At 34.5% G+C, this 24,908-nt stretch overlaps 1 protein-coding gene across 1 annotated transcript in view; it reads left to right on the forward strand.

The window, feature by feature from the left end:
• The window catches only part of FoxP (forkhead box transcription factor P), a 64,712-nt gene extending 40,572 nt beyond the window's left edge, over positions 1-24,140 (forward strand). Inside the window, exons 4-18 of the mRNA XM_013313336.1 lie at positions 13,723-13,811; positions 14,160-14,265; positions 14,470-14,670; positions 14,781-14,892; positions 14,996-15,112; positions 15,206-15,314; positions 15,504-15,673; positions 16,034-16,111; positions 16,348-16,424; positions 17,015-17,116; positions 17,581-17,723; positions 21,016-21,091; positions 21,284-21,375; positions 21,782-21,924; positions 22,692-24,140. Of these exons, the coding sequence (XP_013168790.1) occupies positions 13,723-13,811; positions 14,160-14,265; positions 14,470-14,670; positions 14,781-14,892; positions 14,996-15,112; positions 15,206-15,314; positions 15,504-15,673; positions 16,034-16,111; positions 16,348-16,424; positions 17,015-17,116; positions 17,581-17,723; positions 21,016-21,091; positions 21,284-21,375; positions 21,782-21,924; positions 22,692-22,846 (1,770 nt within the window). The 3' untranslated portion in view covers positions 22,847-24,140. The remainder of the gene's footprint in view (positions 1-13,722; positions 13,812-14,159; positions 14,266-14,469; positions 14,671-14,780; positions 14,893-14,995; positions 15,113-15,205; positions 15,315-15,503; positions 15,674-16,033; positions 16,112-16,347; positions 16,425-17,014; positions 17,117-17,580; positions 17,724-21,015; positions 21,092-21,283; positions 21,376-21,781; positions 21,925-22,691) is intronic.
• Positions 24,141-24,908: the final 768 nt, after the last annotated feature.

A 24,908-nucleotide genomic window follows, 5' to 3' on the forward strand; every position in this document is an offset into this window, starting at 1 on the left:
GATTGCATTATGTTTTTTTTTAAAGAAAATTATTTCCGACAACCCTAAAATAAGATGTTTGAAAACACGATATTTTTGTATTTATTATTAATATTATGAAGACCGAAATAAACAACAATATACGATAAATCGTGATCAATTTTATAAAAAGAAAAGAAACAAAAAAATAGTTTTTCCAAACACTTTTAAGGCATAATAAGCAGCTAGTATTTAATTATAAAATAAATTAATAAGAACATGAATTAATAAAGATTAATATAAAGCGTATTTCGTATGTTTTAGTAAGGTTTTCTACAATATTCATGCGAATATGTAAATTGTAATCCATCACGTTATGATGCGAACATCTCAAATCGGTACTAAATTTAAATTTCTCTCAGATGAGTAGTTGCGTCCCAATCGATAGCTGCTAAATCAACGCCCAATAAAAATGTCAATGGCCTACCAGTCTGCAAGACCGTCTGTCACACCGTTATTCGGAAACGAACATTATAATTATTGATATTTTCACTTCACACTAAAAACCTTTATCATCATCATCATCATACTCAGCGTAAACTTGTCCACTGCTGGACGTAGGCCTCCCCCATCGATTGCCACAATGCCCGGTCCTGTGCCGCCCGCATCCAGTGCACTCCCGCAACCTTGACCTTTATAAACCTAAACATTTATAGTCTGACAAAATTATCTTCTCCGGTATCAGAGTTATAGAGGCTAGTTATGTCAGAAAACATATAAAACCTTTTTTTGTGTACAGAAAATGACACAAGACAAGATATGACTGCTACAGTCTTGGACCTGTAAACACTTATGTCATGTCATATAAGTTTTTCAAGGTCAAGTCAATAAGAGAATTAGGGACTTAGGAACATTTAGTGCTAAAGCCAGCTAAACACAATAGGTAAAACTAAGAACTGGACAGTTCAACTTATTGACCCTTTTGCCTAAAAATGTACTATTTAATTGCACAGTTCGACTGCACAGTAACTGTGCAGTTCAACAGAAGGTGTGTAGCGAGCTTAAATATCATCGTAGCTGTCTGAGAACTAAGTAAAAAACTAAACTTTTAATAAATATAGGAGAGGTTGTTTATATTTGAAACTAGCTGTTGCTCGCGACTACATCCGCGCGGCATTGAAAATAAAAGATTATCAGTAGCCTATGTTTTCTTCCAGACTATGTTCTATATGTAAGCCAAATTTCAGCGAGATCCGTTCAGCCTGGAGATATCTTCAAACAAACATTCATCCATCTAAACATTCGCATTTATAATATTAATAAGATTAGTAAGATTGCTACCAATGAATAAAATTGTATAATATTAAGAGATCAATCAGTATTTTATATAATTACTAAACAGTGCCAGGAAATATACCAAACAGTCGGATATGTTAACCACAATAATAGGTAAGTTATGTTTATAAATATGCACAAGAATTTTATAACTATCTCATCAGTTGTCTTTACTCACATTTTTTATAAACGTCGTAATATGAATTGATCAGAAATGAACTGGCAATCAAGATTTTATTCGTATTAAAAAGAAAGAAATATAAGAAAGGATAATAAGCTGAAATATCATCATCAGCTCACTATACGTCCCCACCGAGGGTCGGAGCCTACCCTAAGTTAGGGGTGACTAGGCCATAGTCAACTACGCCGGCCAAGTGCGGGTTGGTTGACTGTGAAGTCACGTCAGTGCATCACGATGTTTTCCTTTACCATAAGAACGTCGGATATGTGTACATATGTAAATCGGAATTCACAAAACACATTAGCACATGGTGGGTTCGAACCCAGGATTTGCAGATTACAAGTCAAGTACTTGACCCCTGAGCCACCGACGCTCATACTTTATTCTGTATTATAAATGCGAATGTTTGGATGGATGGATGTTGAAGGTATCTTCAGAATGGCTGTATATACCTCGCTGAAATTTGGTATAGATGTAGAAATAGTGTTTTTTATTCCGCACGGACGGATTCGCTGGCGACTCATATTGGATAGTTCACAGTTTTTATTACTTAAAACTTTTTATTTCAATAATTTAAACGCTGTTTTAAAACTTTAAGGGTGATAGTAAATAAAAATACAAGGAAAAGAATGGAAAGCAGTAATATAAATGTTCATTTAATAACACGTTCGCATCTTTTTTTGTCTATGCCTTTTAAATATATTTTGATTACGTTACGGTGTAGATGCAGCCGTACGCATGCGCAAATCACTCGTATCGGATTATAATTGAAATAAATCTGATGTAACTCCCTCTGGGTTTGTTAGAAAAATGATTGTTTTTATCTTATTTTAGTAATACGTAAGAAACTTCCATATCTTTATGCAATCTTTGTCACCTTAAACATTTTTTCTTATAATAATATTTTCAATATTTGTACAGTGATTTTTAAAACGATAACAACAATTTCAAAAATGGAATTTATTTATTTTTTAAATTCAAAATGGCCGCGCTATCCGTTAAAGCAAGAACGTGAGTCTGTGAGAGAAAAAATAAATATTTTGCATCGTCAATAACATTTTCGCTCGCTCGTTCCGCGCATGCGCTCTACACTTCCGGGTCGGCCGGCGCGCTGTCAAAAATATGCAAATTAATCTATAAAAATAAATTCGATTTATGAAGTCGATTAATGTTACAATATTTTTAATATTAATATATTAATGTATAGTGAAATGGATGGTTTAGTGTTGCAGATATTCCGTGGTGAGGGTTTCGGGTGGGTCGTTGCGTCTCTGTCTAGTCGGAGGGCGCATGCTCAGTCGCGATGTTTATATTATTTGTATTTGAGCTGTGTATCACGTAAACTATAACTACCACAGGCGTAGCGCCAATACTGAGGGCCGGGGCCGCCCCTCCCCGCTTCGGTAGTTAAATATTTCTTGCTTATTTCGCCCTAGCATTGTTGTTGCCGCCGCGGCGAAGGCTGTTGTATATTGTTTAGACGCGCGTTATCCAAGCAAATATTTTAAATACAGTTTAAATATGCCTCGGTTCGAAATTTAAATTTATGTTAGTGGAGGAAGGAAATTTAAAAAATCTAGTTTCGCGATTAAATGCAACTTGCTGCATTGTAAATAAGTTGCATCCGACTGCAAGCTGGGCGGAGCTTATAAGTGGTACTTTAAGTCGCTTTTCAGTGTTGTTCTATTTTGTCGTTGTTGGTTATTTTTAATTTTTATTTTTAATTCGAGAGCTGTGTGTGACGTAACTTTTTGGAATTCAAACTTTTTACGGAAAAACCTTCACGGTATGAAATAAAACAAATTATTTTGAATATTTTTATCAATTAAAATGCAATCGTGTTATTCAGTGGTATAAGCATTCAATGTACCGTAAGTAAGCTATATTTATTTTTTAAAAAAACAACTGCTTAATTAAAAATGATAAATATTTCTTTGAATGAAAATGGCTTTCAATATTAATCCATTAAAATAAAATTAAAAATAACTATTCAAACCATTATTTAAATTCGCTATTTTATCATTATTTCCGAACGTCCAATTACAAAAAAAAATCCACAATTAATTTTAAAAATAGAACTTTACATTCACTGTATTTAATAGTTTCATAATTTAAAACTGGCCGCGTAAAAAGTTTAGTTTTGGCACATTGTAACTTATAAGCACATGTCGCGGCGCTGTTGTGCTACTGACCAATGGCGGCGTCGCTCATCAGCGGGACCAATCGCGCCCGCTGTACAGCGCCCGCCAACACAGCTGATAAGAGACTTTGGCGGGAAAATAACTGTCAAATGTATATTTTTTGCACAGAATATTTAAGAATATTAATATATGGCTTTTGTGGTATTTTCGTATTTTTTTAAAAATATTTCTTATCGCCATAACTATACTGGATTTTTTAATAAAAAAAAAATAATTTAACCGTCTAAAAATGCCTTTTATAACGATTTTTTTTTTGTGAAAATATATTTTAAAATGCTTATAATGTAACTAAATTTATTTCTTTCACGTTTGCGTAAAACTTGCTTCTGAATTAATTACACACAGATATAAAATAATTTAAACGATTTTCATAGGACTTATTAAAAAATTAAAATATTTATTATTAAATTTTACGAATTTTACACAACCTTGATGGAGACAAAATTTAAATTTTCTTACATATTAAAATTAATCATTTTTGAATGCAATAATGCGAAAAAATTTACTAAAATTCGTGATATAACACCCACGTATGGTTAAGGAAATCATATCTTAGTAAAATCTAAGCTATGTTAAAAGATAATTAATAAAAGTATAGCAAAAACCAAATCAGTTGTCTCTGGATTATTCCAAATTGAAATTCATAATCTTGTTAATCTTTTCATAATTCGAAACTTTTTTTTTTAATTATTATATTTTTTTTTATATTTTCTGCCAAACTTAATGAACACTGGCTGAAAACATATGATCCTACAGTTTTGGACACATTAATTAAAAAAAAAATTAACTATGAATCGGTCAGTGTCTCAGTATAAGTGGGTCAGTGGTTTTGTTTAGATGTCGGTCCAGTTCGATGCCAAATTTGGTCAGACAATGTCGTCATATGTATTGTTTTTATTTCATGATAATATCAGAAACATTGTACCTAAAATAGTCTGTATTGTTTGTCTATGCGACATAGAATTAATACTTTTGGATTGGTGTTTATATTTTTAATTATGTCACTTGTATTTGAAATCTTAAATAGCCTCACAAGACACGCTAAATCTTACTAATATTATAAATGCGAAAGTTTAGATGAATGGATGGTTAAAATGTATCTCCTAAAGGGCTAGGGTACTATTTTTTTTAATTCCGCACAGACGGAGTAGCGACAAACAGCTCATCTTACTAATATTATAAATGCGTATGTTTCTTAGAAGATATCTCCAGAACGGCTGCATGGACTGCTGAAATTTGGCATAGATGTAGAACATAATCTGGGAGAACAGATAGGTTACTAATTATGTTTTTTTAATAACACGCGGATGGAGTAGCGGTGGTAAGCTAGTTATAGTATTGTTATGAATTGTTTAAAAAGTGCAAGCGCTTTAACAGACGTAAAATGGTACTATTGGTAGTTTAGTTTAGTTTAATGTGAGTTTAAGGGTCACAAACGCTTATTAATACATTCCATTCTGTCTTATTATAATTGCATCATCAGCTCACTATACATCCATTGAGGGGCTCGGAGACTACCCAAGTTAAGGGTGATTAGGCCATAGTCAACAACGCTAGCCAATTATAATTTGTCCGACTGATATGCTTTCGTGGTGTTGAATAGTGATGCTATTCCATTTTCAAAATAGACTAGTTATTACACAGACACGTAAGATTGTATCATGTTTGTAAATCTTTTAATTTCTCACTTTTTTTGCAAACGTAAAATCACAAAGTGACGCTTGTCTACCATAATGAAAAGTGATTCTGAAAATTATAATTCTGTTGAGTTTAACACAGCGTCGGTGGCTCAGTGGTCAAGCACTTGATTTGCAATCTGCAGGTCCTATGTTCGAATCCCGCCATGTACCAATGTGTTTTTCGATTTTCCGATTTACATATGTACATTTATCTGACATTTTTACGGTGAAGGAAAACATCGTGATGCAACCTACACATATCTGAGAAGAAATTCAAAGATATGTGTGAAGTCAACCAACCCGCAGTTGGCCAGCGTGGTTGACTATGGCCTAATCACCCTTAACTTAGGGTAGGCTCCGAGCCCCTCAGTAGGGACGTATAGTGAGCTGATGATGTGTTTAACATATGATTTGATTTATTTCTAAAGTGAAGCGATTAAGGATATAGGATTTCTGCTTACGTGTAGGATCGGAGACCATAGAATAATTGGACGTTAATACTTTTTTTCGCTAATTTAAATTGTTAATTTCTAAATACTGTAAGTTTTTAAATGTTAATATTCACAGTAAGCAATTCACCCGATTGTTTGCTCGCCTGTCGACCGATTACGAATGTTTCAGTTGCAAAAATTCAGTTAAGTTTTTTTTTTTGATTATTATTGAAAAATTATAAACAGTGACATTCACGTCCATCCACAAATTGGTGTGTTACATTATTTGTGTAGCAAGATTAACAAATTTTGAGCTTAATATTGCCGATGCCGTATTTACTGAACTTTCTTGATACTTGTTACCTTTTAATTTTTAGTACAATTGAAACAGAAAATTGAGTGCTGTCACAATGCTCTCAAAATTTATAGAAACGTGAGTGAGTGAGACAGGCGTGAAGTGGAAGCAATTCCGCGTTTCGTCTGATGAGTGTGCGTCCCGGAGGCCTAATTTAGTCCACTTTCCCTTTTCACCCTTTTCCTTATAAGGAAAGGATGGGAAGTGGAAGTGGACTTTCCGGATGAGAGGATGCATGGGAAGGAATATTTTCTTTCCGTGCATCCTCTCCTCTGTCGATTAAAGGTAGGCAACGCATATGCAATTGCGTATGTCTATGGGCAACGGTCACTTCGCTATTTCAGCGATTACAGGTGGCCGCTCGCTCGTTTGTCACCTTATGATATAAAAAAAAAGATTCTTTTTTTATATTCGTTATTACTTTGGACACTATACTTAAGTGTCTTATCTATAGTAAGTATTAAAAACTGTTAAATTAATTTTCTCTTATAAAAGCATATAGAAAACTGTCTTAATCCACTTAATATGAATTCCTGGTAAAGTCTTTGCAGTTTTTTCATTGTTGCAATCTTCAAATCGTCAATCGTGAAAATCTTACATCTTATTTAATAAATGCGAATGTTTAGATTGATGGATGTTTGAAAGTATCTCCGGAACGGCTTAACGAATTTTGATGAAATTTGGCATAGATGTAGAACATACTCTGGAAGAACACATAGGCTTAAGGCTTAGAAAAAATCTTAATTGGTAATTAAGATTTTTTCGCGTGAAACAGCTAGTTTATCTAATAAAATAATCTTTAAAACAGATATTTAAATTTACGATACTGTATTACTATAAAACAATCAATGTTTCAGCTTTCAAATTTTTCAGTAAAAACTAAACTTTCAATTGAATATTCAAGATATAAGCATACAAAAGCTCTGTAACTCATAACAATAATTTACAGTACATTTAACAATAAAACGTTAATACTAAGCTTGTATTAAAATGTCGGCGTACATCAAACGGGCGGCGGTCTCTTAACAGCGGGTGGGCGTGCCTCTGTTCAGCGGCGTCTCGCTATTGGCCGGCGCGGCCTGTAAGGCCTTTGATCTCGCCGCTGCCGCTGAAAAGTGGGCACGCCTGGTGCTTTTCAGGGGACAAAGATCCACAAATCGTATTTTCAGTACGCTACGTATTCTACCATTCTTGGAATATGCCAATGAATTATTATTATTCAACATTTAACTGTTTATGCAAATGTTAGTCTTTATAATATTATATGATGTTAATTTTTCAACATTTAACACAAATAACATAGTCTTGTTTTATGTTTTACTTTTTTAAGATTTATATTACGTTTTTATTCAAATAGAAAGTATTTACTTATTAATATTGTGAATCAGAAGCGTACTTTTTGATGAGCAATCAATAGCAAGTTTTATATTTACGATAATTTAAATATAATTTTCGCGTTTCGTCTAATGAGTGTGCGTCCCGGAGGCCTAATTAAGTCCTCTTTCACTTCCCACCCTTTTCCTTATAAGGAAATGATGGGAAGTGGAAGTGGACTTTCTGTATGAGAGGATGCATGGTAAGGGAAAATATTATCTTTCTCTGCATCCTCTCCTCCGTCGATTAAAGGTAGGCAACGGTCACTTCGTTATTTCAACGATTTCACGTAGCCGCTCGCTCGTTTGTCACCTTATAATATTATATAAAAAAAAAATATTATTTATATAAGCTTTTAAAAGTCTTTTTAGCTGGTAAAGAAACTATCATCTTTCATTTAAATTATATTGAAGTAAAAATATTTTTGTTAATTTATCATTTAAATCTCCAAGAAGGTTTTTCTTATTATAAAATGTTACTATAAAATTAATAACTTTACTATGACAAATATGAAAGTTAAGATGAATGGATGGATGTATATTGGAAGGTATATTCAGAACATCTTTTGATCTTGATGTAATTTGGTACGGACTTAGAACACAGTCTGGAAGAACACATTACAGGCTGCTTAAGTTTTTTTTTAATTCGGGGGCGATAGCCAGTTTTTAAAATAAATCGCTGTGATTACTTTTATAAAAATACATAAACTATTAAAATAAATTATGAACAGCTCAAATTATAATTTGATTTCTACGCACTCAGCTTCTATTGAATTTGCAAATATTATTTTGTAATTCAAATGCGACGACAAAATAGACAACGACTGTAGTTCCAAATAAATTTTCAGAATAAAATAAAATAAAAATAATTTCACCTAAGAATGCAAATAACTAATAACTTAAATATAAGTATATCGTTAATTAATCTGACTGATAGTTAACTACGAGTTTAACTTAACCGAACGTTAGTTTAACCGAAGGTTAAAACAGTGACCATCAATTGAGTGAAGAATTTACAAAGAAAAAGAAGACATGCTGTACGCTGTAAGACAGGTAAGGGTTTTTAAAGAATTTCTAACTATGGTAGAGTTACCAACAGATTTAACTGCACGGCTCTTTTGACCATTGCAATATCATGACCATACAGATAGGCGTTAATAGAATTTCGAGGAGTGTAAGCGACTGATTTTAGTCCTTTACCCTGCCACACTCTCTAATAATGATATGTATAGCAAAGGGAAATATCCTTTTTCTGTACATCCTCTCCTCTGCCAAATTAAAGGATATGCATCTGTCATCTAATCTCTAACACTTTAAAGATGAGAAACAGTCATTTTAGAGATGAGAATTGTCCTCATAGTTACATATTTGCTAAAAATAAAGTTATTATAGTACTCACGCGTCTTTTTAAACGTAATACATACTTAATATTATAAAGCGGAAGAGTTTGTTCGTTTGTTTGTTTAAACGCGTTAATCTCAAGAACTACTGGTCTGATTTGAAAAGTTCTTTTTTTGTTGGATATTCCATTTACAGACAAAGGCTTTGGGGTATATAACATTACGCTGCGATCAACAGTTTTTTTTTAATTTCGCGCGGACGAAGTCGCGAGCGACAGCTAGTACCAAGTAATTTCGAAACCGTCAGTGAATTTTCATCATCTTCTTATTCGCATACTTCATTACTGAAGGTCGTGCTCGTGTTGATTTGCCTTTACGGATGCAAGGATCAGCTGTCTCCACACCGACCTGTCGGCTTGTCTCAGGACAGTCGTGATATTAAGTCCCAATATAGCTTGTACTTAATAGAAGGATCGAATTTTCGTAGCGATTGAGGATTAGATCATCCAGGTACTCAACCAGTTTCAAATTAATTTGTGCATACATTACACTGAACTACATTTAGGTTAAGTCTTATATTTAAACAGGACTGTCTAAGATAATAACAAAATTAATGCTCGCATCACTACTTAGTATCATGAGGGATGGTAGTCAAGTGTTTATTTATTAATTGAAAAACAAAATGTAAATGATCGGAAGAGAATAATTAGTACTAATGCCAGGGCGGATAATCCGTAGGTTAACATAGGCCTAGGATGCAAAGATATACGTATTTATGTTACCCAAAGATTCTACCAAACATTTAAAACATAGTTGATGACGATATGTTTCTTTTAACGTGCTCATGCTCGTATCCTTACGGGAATATGTTTACAGACATATTGGTTTGAGAAACAGAGTGATAGTAAGATTATTGGCTATAAATCAATTAAATCAAAACAATTGTTCCTTTAGATTCGCAAAAAGCATGACCTCATGCCGTTTATACATTAATCAATTAAAACAACAATAAATAATTATTATTGGTAAACATCACGTATGCGTTGTGGGTACGTGACCTGTTAGAGAGCGCTCGTGATTCTTACTTACATAAATTAATGCTTGCACTGCGGAAATATATCAATTGTACATATATTTTACATCGGAAGGAATTTTTATAACTTCTACTAGCTGTCGCCCGCGACTCTGTCCGCGTGGATATATAAAAAAACTTAATTAGTGTAGACTATGTGTTCTTTCAGACTATGTTCTATACGTATGTCAAATTTAATCAAGATCCGTTCAGCCGTTCTAGATATATCTTCAAACACTCATGCATCCATCCACATCACATACGTTTAAACATTCGCATTTATAATATTAGTAAGTTTAATAAAAAGCCGCTCTTCAAGGCATAAATTCGAAAAAAAAATAATAAATAGTATCCTATGTCCGTCTCCTGGCTCTAAGCTACCTCCTTACCAATTTTCAGACATATCGGTAAAGCCGTTCTTGAGTAATAAAGAGTGTAACTAACACGACTTACTTTTATATATATCTTTATATATTATATATAATAGAAAGTATATCCTTGTATATTTAGATTAGATTTCTTTATGTACAACATCTTTCGTACCTTGGAAAGTACTCTGCTTTTTGATACTTGAATTTTGTGGCATTTGCAATCTTACTAATATTATAAATGCGATGTTTAGATGGATGGATGTTTGTTTGAAAGTATATCCAGAACGACTCAACAGATCTCGCTGAAATTTGAAAGTAGGATATAGTTTGGAAGAACACATAGGCTACTTATTAGGTTACTTTTAAATCCGCGCGAATGTAGCTTCGGGCGACAGCTTATTTATAAAAGTGGAATAATACGGATTGAAAACAGAGCTACCAACTGTGCCATGATTAAAAATCGAATTATAGCTAAATGCAAGGACAAACGGATCACATCAAATGTGTTACATGAGGACTCTATTTTTCTTTATTTGATTTTTTAGTACCTTCTTTGTATTTTATTTGGATTGACAATTCATCTACTTGATTATTACAGATGTTAGAATGATTTTTACTTTCGAAACAACCTTAACAAAACATTATTGAAACCATTTTCTAAGAGGATATGTTGATAATATCCTTGGGTAATCGAAATTAGCAATGGGAAGTCACAATTAAGTAAGAAGATTATAAAAAAAAATACGGTTTTCGCAATTTTCCTTTATCTGTGCTTTACGACGTTGCTTCGTGCCAAATTTCAAGATTCTAAGTTCACAGGAAGTACCCTGTAGGTTTTAATTCCCTTGCGAATGTCGAAAATTTGCGACATTAACGGTTGTATCTTTTGATTGCGTTGGCTTAGAAGTTTTATTTTTTCGCAGTACCTAGCAACCGCAGCCTTCAGTGTTTGATATAAATTCCAGCTTGATACCTTCAGGAGTTTTAGAGAAAAAGGGTCTTGACAGACAGATGGACGGACAACAAAGTGATCCTATAAGGGTTCCGTTTTTTTCCTATGAGGTACGGAACCCTAAAAATTGAACAAAGATCCGTAATGCGAGTCCTTGCTTAGCTCTGCTGGGTGACTAAACAATCTAAGACGTAACTATTGCATTGAAATGCAATCATTAAATGAGGATGTTATATAAAAATAATGTACATAACGCAGTTTACATTGGACACTTGTTATAAACGTCGTAGTGTTTATACAACGACACGTTATTTATCAAAACACATCTCCCGGCGGTGTTAGGTGACCTCATTTTGTAAACATATTTGCGGGGCTAGCGGACCGACTATAATAACACGCGATTAGTACGATCAGGGTTCCATGCTGCGAACTCTTAATAATATTTTAACAGTTAAACTATGCAATAGCAATCTTATTCCATCTGTTTCATCCTATGCTAATTTTATATCTGTGCAAAATCCACCGCAAGCAGGAAGTCTAGAAGACTGAGGGGCATGTAATGCACACTCGGTAGTTGCATTAAAGTCGTTTACCACAACACACACATATATTACCCGTGTGATGCTTAGCCAGGCAGTTAGGCTCAAATATCAGATATTGGAAGAATTAGATTCATAAGTTGTTAACCAGGATTAGGTGGTTTTATTTCCCCGTTGATTATTGCCGGTGTACCTCCCGTGCATTAAGTCTGTATGTCCGGACTCATTTCTCATCCGGGGCTGGACCTGACGTACAATATCCGTCATTCCTTAGGATCCTTTAAGAAGTATACTTCTTTCTCAAAGGCCTATAACGCATTTGCATTCACTTTGGTGTTGGTCCTCTTGTGAATGTTCAAGGGCAGGGATTACTTCGCTGTTTCTTTTGCCCGTTTGCTCCCTTACCTCATAAACAAAAACGCATCTAAAATTCCTTGTCATATGCCAATGCGTAGGATAGTATGTTTATATATCAAATCCTAATAACTCATATCTTTTCGTATCTTATCTATTCGTGTTATTTTAACATATCCATCTTCGTTCATATGTAACGCGCTATTTTGTCAAATGAAGAGTGTAATTGCAATTGAATTCAGTTCATGTGAAATCAATTTTTTGCCAACTTTTTATTTTTGGAGACACAAATATGGGACCCATTTTATACAACAATTTCTTTTATTTATCACCACCTATGCTTTTTAAAAGTTAATGTTTTGGTTTAATTTTTTACGACCGTCACCTATCGGAAACCCTACTCAGGGTAAATAAATAAAATTTTCAAAATAATTGCTTTTTCTAGAGCATTAGATTTTTTTCTTTAATGAAAATGAAGGCTTATAATTAATAGATGTTTTTGAAAGAGGCGTACTTACGTAATAATTGATGGTGTTTTACTCAGATAACTAGATGCGGCTGCTGTTTAGCTGCTACATCTTTTCGTCTGTATTTCATAGACGCCTAATATTTCTTTTTTTATTATATACGCTATATGAATCAAAATTTTTAAAGAGACAAGGCTGTATTTAAATCAGTGATTTAACAGTGGTAGAGCCCGCTTTAACATCTTCGCACGAATTGTCCCGGCTCGTCCGGTGAAATACCACGACCAAAAGTTGAGGCAATTCCGCGATTCGTCTGATGAGTGTGCGTCGCGATGGCCTAATTTAGTCCTCTTTCCCTTTCCACCCTTTTTCTTATAAGGAAAGGATGCGACTGTGGAAGTGGACTTTAAAGATGAGAGGATGCATGGAAAGGGAAAATATTTTCTTTCTGTGAAACCTCTCCTCCGTCGATTAAAGGTAGGCAACGCATATGCAATTGCGTATGTCTATGAGCAACGGTCACTTCGTTATTTCAGCGATTTAAAGTTTAATATGGTAAAATAAACTTTGTATTTATGAGATGATACGGAACTAAATGTTTAGATTAGTATTTTTGGTGGTATGTGAAGTCATAAAACTTCGCTTAGCACTATATGTATATGTGTGCTAAGTCCGTCGCTTTATTTTAACAAACGGCTACGTGCCTAATTGTTGTTTTATTAAACTAAACAAATATTAACGACTTGAAAATGTTTAATCATCATTCCAATGAACCGAGATGGTCCATCGCAGTATGTTGAGAACTTAAATATGTTATACAATACTTGCCCTTGTGTTTCGTAGATTTTTCTCGAAAATACCATAGAAATTAGGCACTTTTAGTTGCTAGTTAGTTCCATTACATAAGTGTTTGAAGAACCTCTTATTTTTATCTATGGAAGGATTAATTTAGACCTTATAAATTCGTTTATTCGTTTGATACCTACAGTATACATACTTCATTGATTTTTTTCCACATCCTCCAATGGCATATTCAAATGTCTTTAATCTTGGTTTCCATGAACGATATTATAAATCTATATTTGTGTTTTCACGTTTTATTTTCTGCCCTCAGGGTCCGGAGCCGGCACTGAACGCGAGCCCGGGCGGTGCTGCCAAGCCGCCGCTACTCAACTCATTCGAGCTGGACCGCTGTCTGGACCGGTCAGTCATATAACAAACATACTAGTTATGCTGAAGAGTATGAACGCACTAATCTTACGAACAAGGCCATCTTTACCTTAGAATCGGGAAACCTTGATTGGCCTTGGGTCCGGGACGTCCGGCCATGGGGCCTTTATGAGCGCCAACCGTTGGATGAACTACTGAGGACCAGACTGATTTTCGTACCCGGACTCCCCATAATGGTTCTTACTTCCCTGCTTAGGAGCTAAACGCATTTGAAAAAATATTTTGACATTCTGCAGTCTGACTAATTAGGACGGTCATAGATTATTTGACATAATCACGAAATAAAGAAAGCGGTAAGAGATTAGTTTTTTCATGTTTCAGAGAGGAGTCGGGCAGGTGGGGCGACCCAGCCCGCCGGCGGCGGCGCAGTTCCCCTCCGCGCCGCGCATCTCCGCCGCGCGACCATGAGCCCCTCTCACTCGCCAGGGTAATGAGTACTTCTGTGTCTTCTATTATCCACCTACCTTCATTCTCAATAACTTCATAGTTATAGGAGTACATACACCAAAATGTCTTGGCTTAGAATACTGCCCTTGGAAGACAAGAATTTGCTTGAATCCTGCTAGTTATCTTTTGTAACCAACAGAAAGGTACTTATTTTTTTTGATAATATTCAATTAATCTTTCATAGGCATCAGCGCCGACTTCGCCTGCTGGGGGGTCGGCGCACTCTAGCCCGGCACCGGTGTCGCCATCCAGCGGCGCCGGGCCGCGATCCCCACTGCCGCTGGTGGCACCAGACCTGCTGGCGATGCAGCTGCTCGACCAGCACTCGCAGCTGCAAGCGCTTATGAAGCAGCGTCTCTTTCATCAACACCATATGCAGAAACAGGTAACTAACTAGATAGTCACGTGACTGAGAATAGTCCTACAAATATCTTTGATTTTTGTCTAATTTCGTTCGATGTTTCTCAATGAATTATATTAATTTTGTTGTCACAGCATATGTCTTCGGAGGCAGCGAAGAGGCAGCTGGAACAGTCGCGACTGCAGGATCAGATCAACCTGAATCTGCTTTCACAGTCGCATATGCAGCCGCCTGACTCTTCCCCGGGTCAGTTCCCTACGTACTCTCTATTATCTTCTTTTATTTGTTCTTCTGTAAAGTAAACTATCGTTTTCATTTACTTTAATATGTTAAACATCTTGTTGTGCAGGGTCGCTGCAGCAGCAGCTGGGCGCGCAGCAGCAGCAACTGGTGCAGCAACTGCAGGCGGTGCAACGCCAGTATCTCCTGCACGGCCCACTCTCCGTACCTCCTAATGCACCACCAGGTTACACATCTATCTTTTAGCTGCCACTTCTTAATATCTCTGCGAAATGATAAAATGTTGGAAAGTTGTGACATGTCGATTATAATGTTGCAGGTATGATGCTGTGGGGCAGCGAGATGGAGGAACATCCGTTATTCGGGCGTGGAGTCTGCAAGTGGCCGGGCTGCGACGCTCTTGCAGATGATTACCAAGCATTCCTCAAGTTAGTATCCTTATTTACACCATATTTTTGCCTTTTCATTATTTTTTTTTTGTATCAAAGGCAATTACACAAGAAGAACTCTGCTTTCCGCAACAAACGAATATCTGGAGATTGATCTTAATAATCAATATTCTAGAACACACGGCTATTCACTTCCATTTTAAGTACCAAGTTGACCACAACTTGCAGGCACCTGGAAGCCGCGCATACACTGGACGACAGGTCGGCGGCACAGGCACGTGTGCAGATGCAGGTAGTGGCCCAACTGGAGCTGCAGCTGCGCCGCGAGCGCGACCGCCTCGCCGCCATGATGCGTCACCTGCATGCCGCTAGAGATACCCACCATAAGATGCCACACGGTATAACAAACGCACTACAAACATTTCATAGGTCACATTTTAGACCAGAATCTCTAACTACTGTTTTTTGTACTTATATCTTTATTTACAAAAATAATAGCAAAAAAAATCATCTTTTGATTATATCATGACGTCTTTTCATATAAACTAGCCGTTGCCCGCGACTCCGTGTACGCGGAATTAATTAGTAGCCTATGTGTTCTTCTGGGCGATGTTCCACATTTTCAAATTTCAGTGTGATCTATGCAACCGTTCTGAAGATACCATCTAACAAATATACATCCAGACATTCCCATTTATAATATTAATAAGATTGTGTGACAGGAAATAGTCATTCACCTACGATATTTTATTTTGAAGGTAGCGCAAGTGAGGGCGCTTCACCCGGGCCTGTTCGGCGACGTGTCTCCGATAAATCTGGCGTCGCAATTGCTGGTGGTAAGTTATTAATAGTACTTTATTATTTCTATAATATGATCTAACATTTTTTCTCTTTGAAAAGAATCTTACAATAACATATATATTTATTACCAAGGTCTGCCTTATATGCTCGAAAGAGCTGGATTAGATGTTCAACAAGGTAATAAAATAACTCTCATTAGTTCTAGACTTATGTGTCCATTATTTAGACTTTTTTGTTATCAAATTTTATGATTTTTCTTATATTTTTGCAGAGATTCAACGCAACCGCGAATTCTACAAGACAGCGGACGTGCGGCCTCCGTTCACCTACGCCTCGCTTATTCGTCAGGTGAGTGTCCTTTACTAAACACAGAAATATACGATGTTTTATTAAAAACGCAAAAACATTTTATGATTTTTACTTGTGTTATTTTACAAAATATATTACCACCAATATATAAGCTTTATTTATCAAAATACCGGGGCGAGTGGGGAAAGTTTATAATAAATATCTAATCAACAGCTTTGTTACCCTTTGTTCCTCTAAATCACATCTAAATTGATTAAGTAATTATTTTCAAAAGCTATTAAATAAGACCACTTAACAGTGGTAGAGCCCGCTTTAATATCTTCGTACGAATTGGCCTGGCTCTCCCAGTGAAATACCACGAGAGAAGACAGACGTCTAGTGGAAGAAATCCCACGTCACATTTGATGAGTGTGCGTCCCGGAAGCCTTTTTCCCACTTTTTTTCTTATAAGGAAACGATGGGAAATGGAAGCGGATATTCCAGATGAGAGAAAGCAAGGGAAGGGAAAATATCCTCTTTCTGAGCATTCTCCGTCGGTTAAAGGTGGACAACGCGGTTACGATTGCGTATACCTATGGGTAACGGTCAGGTGATAAGAAAAGACTCATATTTTGATATATATTTTGCAGGCCATCATAGAATCTCCGGACAAGCAACTGACACTGAATGAAATCTACAACTGGTTCCAAAGTACATTTTGTTACTTCCGACGAAATGCAGCTACTTGGAAGGTAAGTCTTGCTTTGTATTTGGAACTTAAAACTTATTTGAAAAGTTGTTAATATTGTAAAATGTATTAAATGATATTCTTTTCGATATGCGATATGTTATTTTTACATGATGGATGGTATTAAGGTAACCTGTCGTTTCTAAGACTGTTTGTTATTTAGGATTGTTTTTTTTTAGTTTATTATTCATTTGACTAAAAGATTTTAAGTGATATGCAAACGGTATTCGCATATATTTAAGAATGAAATTATTCTAGCAAATCTGTTTTCAAGTGATTTTTAATTAAGTAACAAATATAACTATTAGAGTCATTACACCTATTACTTTAACTGTATGGTTTAAAAAAATATTATAATTTAGGGTAGGTTAAAATTACATATAATCAATAAGGCTAGGTTAAATCTAGACATAAATGACTATCATTATCGGGAACAAAATAAAAACATGAGAGAGCGTGAACAAACAGAACGCGGTGCGTCACAACTTGTCCCTGCACAAATGCTTCATGCGCGTCGAGAACGTGAAGGGAGCTGTGTGGACTGTCGACGAGGTGGAGTTCTACAAGAGACGGCCGCAGCGAGCCGCGCACGCGCCCGCACTGCACGCGGGGTACGGCCCCACGTGGGACTACTACAATCCATTTACAATTTACACACTTTCATAGGACATATGTACACAGTTATTCTATACACAATTTCACAGGACATACGTACACAAGACACGGTTACACGAAACACATTACACACATAATACATAGGTCACGAATATTGTAATTACACTGGACTGTCTCACACTGTACACACTTACACAAGACAGTCACACTTAATTTAATGGTTTCTAACATAACAATAACACTGAACCAATTTCCAAGATACGCTTAACTGAACATATGTACAGATTTACACTACACTGCACAGAGAGGACAATAATTACTATCATCATAATTACACTGGACATGTTTACACTTTACAACACTGGATACAAAAACACAAGCCCAAAACATAAAATAAACAGAAACTTCGACGTACACTAAACTCATGATTAATACACTTCAAAGACGAAGGCACACTAAACATAATAACACTGGAAATGTTCAATAACCAATTATGTGAGTGCATGAACTTCACACTTCACTCACATACAGGACACGCACCGACCGTACACCTAAACCTGACCGTACACCTAAACAATACACACTTGAACTACATACACTGAACATGTGTAAACTGAATACACTAACACGTATTAACATTATGACTCAATTATCTTATTCCATGGACAAATTAACAAGTTTAATCAGTCATCATAACAATAACCACTATTACACTTGGTGTGGTTTAATACACCTGTCTCTATTTTTACAATATTTTTACATTTTAAACATTACACATTCGCACTTTTTACACCTACAATTTCTCATAACAGATATTCGATTCTTACACTTTGATACACTTACCCGACTTTACTAAATGTCCACACATTAAATAACAAAAAACTTTACTCTGGTACTAACTGAATAAGTTAATTATTATTATAATTACACTGAACCTACTCTAAATTTACATTCATTCTACTCAGAATTTACAATGAACTATGACACTGTAACACTGAATGATTTTCTTCATTATGAATTTTCTACGCACACTTGTCACTAACACGTTTTATATTTCATATTCCCATCTACACTTGACCCAACATTATTAATCTCCTCTTTTAAATATTTTCTATCTAATCTAGACATTGTGCCCTAACTCTTATTGTGTAAATAAAAGTTTTTTATCTCGTTTCAGATTTTTGAATTTTGTAATTATTTGTGTAGTGAATTTTGAAATTGGTTTGTAAGCGATGTCACCATAGGCGACCATTTTGTTGTATAAATGCCGTGTTGACGTCGCGCATTGTGGGGTCTTGTTATCGTATTTAGGTCTCGTTTATTGTGTGTGTTCGTGGATTTCAGCGCAACGGTGAATAACATTTTTTCTCGCTTGCCTATTAACCTCGCTCCTATCTTCCGATTCCATTGGGGTTATCTCTTCTTGGGCGATCCCTGCATGATGGTATTTAATGCGATCTCCACGACGATCTTGATGTGCTTCCATCGTTCGTACGATTGGAGCACATCTATTGGGATTATCGATAAGTTAATCGATGATTAAATTTCAGATCGATTTATAATCGAGTTGTTATTAAGTGTTGCTAAAGGGAGATGAATTGTAGAATGCGATCCGGACGAACCTATCCCTGCACAAATGTTTCGTGCGCTACGAGGACGACTTCGGCTCGTTCTGGATGGTGGACGACGCGGAGTTTGTGAAACGACGGCACCTCAGCAGGGGCCGCCCGCGCAAGTATGAACCCGCGCAGGGGCCCAACGCAACCCAACAGTAAGGGCCCAACGATGCAGCACTGACGCGAACGTCCAACGAATTTATTATATCGGGACATAACTTTAGTGGACCATTTTTGAAACTGTACGAATCTTCAAAAGTTTTTCAAATACGTAATCGATCATGGGAATTGTCGTAAAACACTTTATAATGTTAATTAAAATTTTTGTATCATTCAAAAATATTTCTCATCGTATTTTAACATTTTTAAAGTTGATATTTGAATCGTTGGACGATCGTGTCCAAATATAGTTTAAATGTCTATGAATCATACGGAATGAACCAAAAATTATATCAATTTGAAAAAAAAATATATATATTTAAAAAAAAAATGCGAATAATTTTTGGTTTTGTTTTTCAAATTAGATCGATGTTTCTGACCATTATGTCAAGTGTATCATTGTGTAAGCATAGATAAAAATATATATTCAATATGTCATGTTAGATTGTAACTAGTTGAACACGTGATTATAACATATATAGTAAGATATACTATTTGTACTTATGTTTCATTGAATAATTAAAAATTATTAACAATCTTCATATGTTAGTGTTGGATTAATTAAACGGATTTTTTTTTTAATTTTTTTTAGTCACAGAATCGTTGAAATCTTTTTTTAATTCCTTGTTAGACTTTTTAATTTTTTTTGATATTCGCGATATTGTAATTCTCCTTTATTTAAATGTTTACAAAACTTTGTAAAATTGTAATCCGGTGATATTTTACAATATGTCTAAGAAACCTAAGTACATTTTAGTATTCTAGACTTCTAGAGTGCGAAGCTATAACCCAATTGTTTTGCTATAGTTTTTAACATCACTGTTTTAAAGAATTATTCTAATATATAAGCTTAATACATAATATGTTGCTATTGTAATAAAGATATATTTATATATATCTGACGATATGCGAAATTTTCGAAAGTGTACGTTTACTATGGTAAACTGCATGTTGCATTTAATAAGATTGTAAAAGAAGGATCGTCGTTGGATACCCAAGTAAGAGTTAAAAGATCTTTTATCTTTTCCCCAACTTTATCTTTTGCATGTTCAATCCTATCTTCAGGTGAGTGTGTCCCGCTTTTTACGCTTCGCTATTGCATTTTCGTCGCATGATAGTTTGAATTTTTTTATCTTTTTCATATTGCTTGCCTTTTTATCTATTTTTCCTTTTATTCTATTTACCTTTTTTTATCTTTTCAAACACCAAACACGATACAACTGTTCAAACTCTATTACAAATTAATTGGATATTTTTATGAACCAAATTTGACACTATACAAATTTAACACGAACAAAAAACACTATTATTTTTAATATATAAAGAAGATGTCTGGGGTATGATTTTACTTTTTATAAAACACATGTTAAATTTTACATTTTTCAAATTAAAATCGTTTATAATGTAACTTTAAATAAAACATTTGGAACAAAAAGATTACCCAGAGTTAAATTTTTTTAAGTATTATTTGTTAAGTTTAATTTTGGATACTTAATAGTCAAACTATTGGCAGGTTCATGGGTGCTCAGAGTCCCCCGATTATGACCAGCCCTCATGGCTACAGCGAGGCGTTGAAACGTAACCTGCAGGTAAAGCAAATTTTTTTTTTACTTTTTAAATGCGAATTCTGTTTTTTTTATTCTACCCATATCTTTTAGAAGTTTTTTTCGAGTTTTTTAAATCTTCGATTCAACTGTCATTAAATGCCTAATTCACGATATGTTTAACACCATTTTATTTATTTAAATTGATTAGTACCTAATCTTTAAATTTCTTATCAGGGAATGATGGAAGATTGCAACTTGTCCTATATTTCTGGTGAGGACCATATGATGCAACCAGAGGAATATCCTTCTTCCCATGATGATTACAGGTATTGTTTTATTAAATACTATCTGTTGCCCGCCACTCCGTTCGCGCAGAATTCAAAAAGTTAATATGTAGCCTATGTTTTCTTCCAGACTATGTTCTACATCTATGCGAAATTTCAACGAGATCCATGCATCCGTTCTAGAGATCTTCTAACAAATCCAAAAATTCATCCAAGAATTTATAATATTAATAAGATATTGTGATTTTCAGTAAAAAAGGCTATTTTATTCTACAATTATTAATCGATTTAAGTCTCTGCTTTACTAAATTATTCCTAAAACTTAGACTAACTCTCCAAAAATAGATAGTAGTAGGGTCTAATTTTGATTCATGGTATGTTCGAATGAAGACGGAAAAACATAGATGAGTGCTATCAAAGCTAAATATCTAATCTCTGTATTACGCAGTCGTCCTGCAATGATGAACGGTTATGGGGGCGGCAGCAGCCACGACAAAGCAGAAGACCTGAGCGGTGGTGACGTACAAGACGTGAAACCCAACATATACGCTCTCAAGAATGAGATGCAAGCATCTGATTATTCTAACAAAGGTAACATATTGTTTTTTTTTTCTATTAGAGAAACAAAAAACCTAGTTTTATGCGATCTTAATCATCCTTAATTTTTTTGTGACTGATTGCCACTGTTTGCCTTGAGGAGGCATTTACAGCTTCACCGGACTTGAGGTGACCGAGCGCAAATAGCACTTAGCCTAAACCTCGTTTAAGAGTAACTAAGCTCGAGGGCTCCCTCAGAAACCTGGGCTCGGGCCGTTACATCGTTAATGCTTAAAATGAACACAAAGTAAACTAATCTTTATATATATAATTCTTCTGTGAGTGTGAACTTCTCTCAAACGACTGGACCGATTTTGATGAAATTTTTTGTGTGTGTTCAAGGGGATCTGAGAATGGTTTAGATTCACAATTTAGTCCGCTGGACAATTTTTTTTTAATTAATTTTTAATTTATTAGTAGTTGTTGATTTTGGAATGTTTTACATTGGATCCGACAGACGGCGCTACCATCGCAGTGTCAAATTTTAAATAATATTCGAATTAAAGACGTGTAGACAGCACAACGTCTGTCGGGTCCGCTAGTATTATTATAAAATGTATGTCAATAGCGTGTTTTAATTTGATATTAACGCCATCTATAAAGTCTTTTTATCATCTATGTCAAGAGTAAAATAAAAAAATAAACTAAAAATAGTCCAGGCTACTTTGGCGATGTCTTGTGTCGGGCTAAGACCTACTTTAGGTCTTTGCGTAAGTAAAAAATAGTGATATCGTATTTGAACCATAGATATAACTCCACAGATTACTCTAACCATAAAGAGTCTTCAAGCAATCGTAATGAGCCGAGTCCTTACGAGGACTATACACGTTCCGATGACAGATATCGGCCATCGATGTCACATGTCAAGGACGAAGCCGAGAACCTCTCGCTGAACGAACAAAGATCTGACAAGTAAGAAAACTTGTGTGCAAGATAACGCGCTCTCTAACAACGAAAGTGAAAAAAAACTACGAACTTATAAAGAGCAATATGATGCTGAACATTTAATTTTATAGATTTTATGAACTAAATAATTCTTTCCGCGTAGAAATAGCTTTGTATAATCCAGTACGTTATAATTCTACGGGTGTAGACTTGATAGTATAGATTGTGTTCAGGAGGAGTAAGATTAGTCGAATGTAGTTATTAACTTTGATTTAAATAGCCCGGTTTAACGGGACATTTTGAAGTATTATAGCTTGTATGTTATTCAGTTTTTTGCGTTTATATTTTTTTTAGTTGAATATTTAGGGAGGATTTCGAATTGTTAGTTATACTCGAAGTTTTTAGTAGAAAGGGTCGGTTGGTCCTTCGACCTTTAAAGGTCCATATCAATATTTAATTATTTGTAATATAAAATTAAGAACAATAAGTAGTTTTTACTTGTTTACAATATGGTACATAAGTTAATACGCATAGCGTTATGTTTCATTTCAGGCAGTTCGTTGTTATGGTTACTTAATTTAAATCGTTTTTAAACATGGATAGATCTCAATATTTCACATCTGTGCTGCTCACAATATAGGGTTGCCACTTCATAGATTCACACACATATAGTTGAAAAAAATCGAAAAAAAAAATTCACAAAAAAATTTTTCTGTTTTTTTTTTATCTACAGTTAGAAGGTTGTAAGGAAAATAGTGATATGGCAACCCTATTTGTGATGTAATAAAAGATCTGATAGTAAATTCATTTTTTGTTTACACCGCGTGCCATAGACAAGAATGGTACCATTTATAATATTGCTTCTTTATTGTGATTCCATGGAATTGTTTATTTAAAATATTTTAATTATATTTTTTTTTGGATTTTTACATTATAGGTTAAAAGTTGTAAATATTATAAACTGTAAATTGATTTTTAAGAAATACATATTCGGTAGGTTCTTGTAAACATTATATACATTAAAATCGTTCATGTAGGAAATGTAGTTAAAAAAAATACTTAGTAGTAAAAATTTTCACTTTACATATACGCGATTTTTTTTTCTGCTGTGAACTCATTGCATTTGTAGTTATACGTATTTAGACGACAGATTAAAATGTCGTTATGTTTACTTAAAGGGTGGAATCATATCACAATATGTTTAGTAAACTATTTAAATATTAAATAACGTCTTGCTATAACCAAACTGCATTTAATCGTTTAAAGACATAATATTCTAATACTAAAAAAATAGAAACTCCGATAGCTTTTTTTTTTCGTTTGAAATTGACATATTTTTTTTTTCACAAATTTTTTTTTTTTGTTCATTGGAAGATATTTTTTTTTGTATAATTTAAAACATACAAAAGTTGTAAACATATAAGTATAAGTATTATAATGAATTAGATTTTTTTTGCTTATTTTTCTTCTATAATCAAGAATTCCTACTATCATTTGATAACACTGAATATATCGTACAAACCAAACTTTAGTTACTTCTTTGATTTCTTTCAATTGTATACGTTTTACTTAATAACCAAAATGAGGCAATTATTGTAACCAATTTAACAATTATTATTTTTTCATATATTTTATCTGTATTTATTGCCAACTTGACAGCTGTCACTTGTCAAAACTTTGTAATAACACTGTTTGTTATTAAATTATTCAAACTTTCGTGAGACATTATAATGAACTGATATAAAAACGGTTAAACACATACCGAGTGAGCTGAGGACCGCGTCCGCGAAACCAGTAACACTCATCTTGATGAAGGGCCCCCGATGGGCTTGAAACTAGTCGGTGCCGCCACCGGACGAATATACGTGAGTGTTTAGCCGTTTTTATATAAGTTTAACACTGTTTGTTTTCCAATTATCTAAATTAAAAAACTTATAACAATTGTTTTTTCCCTTTCAAAAAATGTACAAAATCAATTTCTTTTGTTCCGTAAGTACAACTGAGAAATACAGTTGGAAATGTCTGGAATTGATTTATAATGATTGTTATTATAATTATTTTATGAGTTTTATTTACGCTGTTTAAGACAATTT

Source organism: Papilio xuthus, unplaced genomic scaffold, assembly GCF_000836235.2.
Source record: "Papilio xuthus unplaced genomic scaffold, Pxut_1.1 DF827570.1, whole genome shotgun sequence".
In the NCBI taxonomy this organism is placed as follows: domain Eukaryota; kingdom Metazoa; phylum Arthropoda; class Insecta; order Lepidoptera; family Papilionidae; genus Papilio; species Papilio xuthus.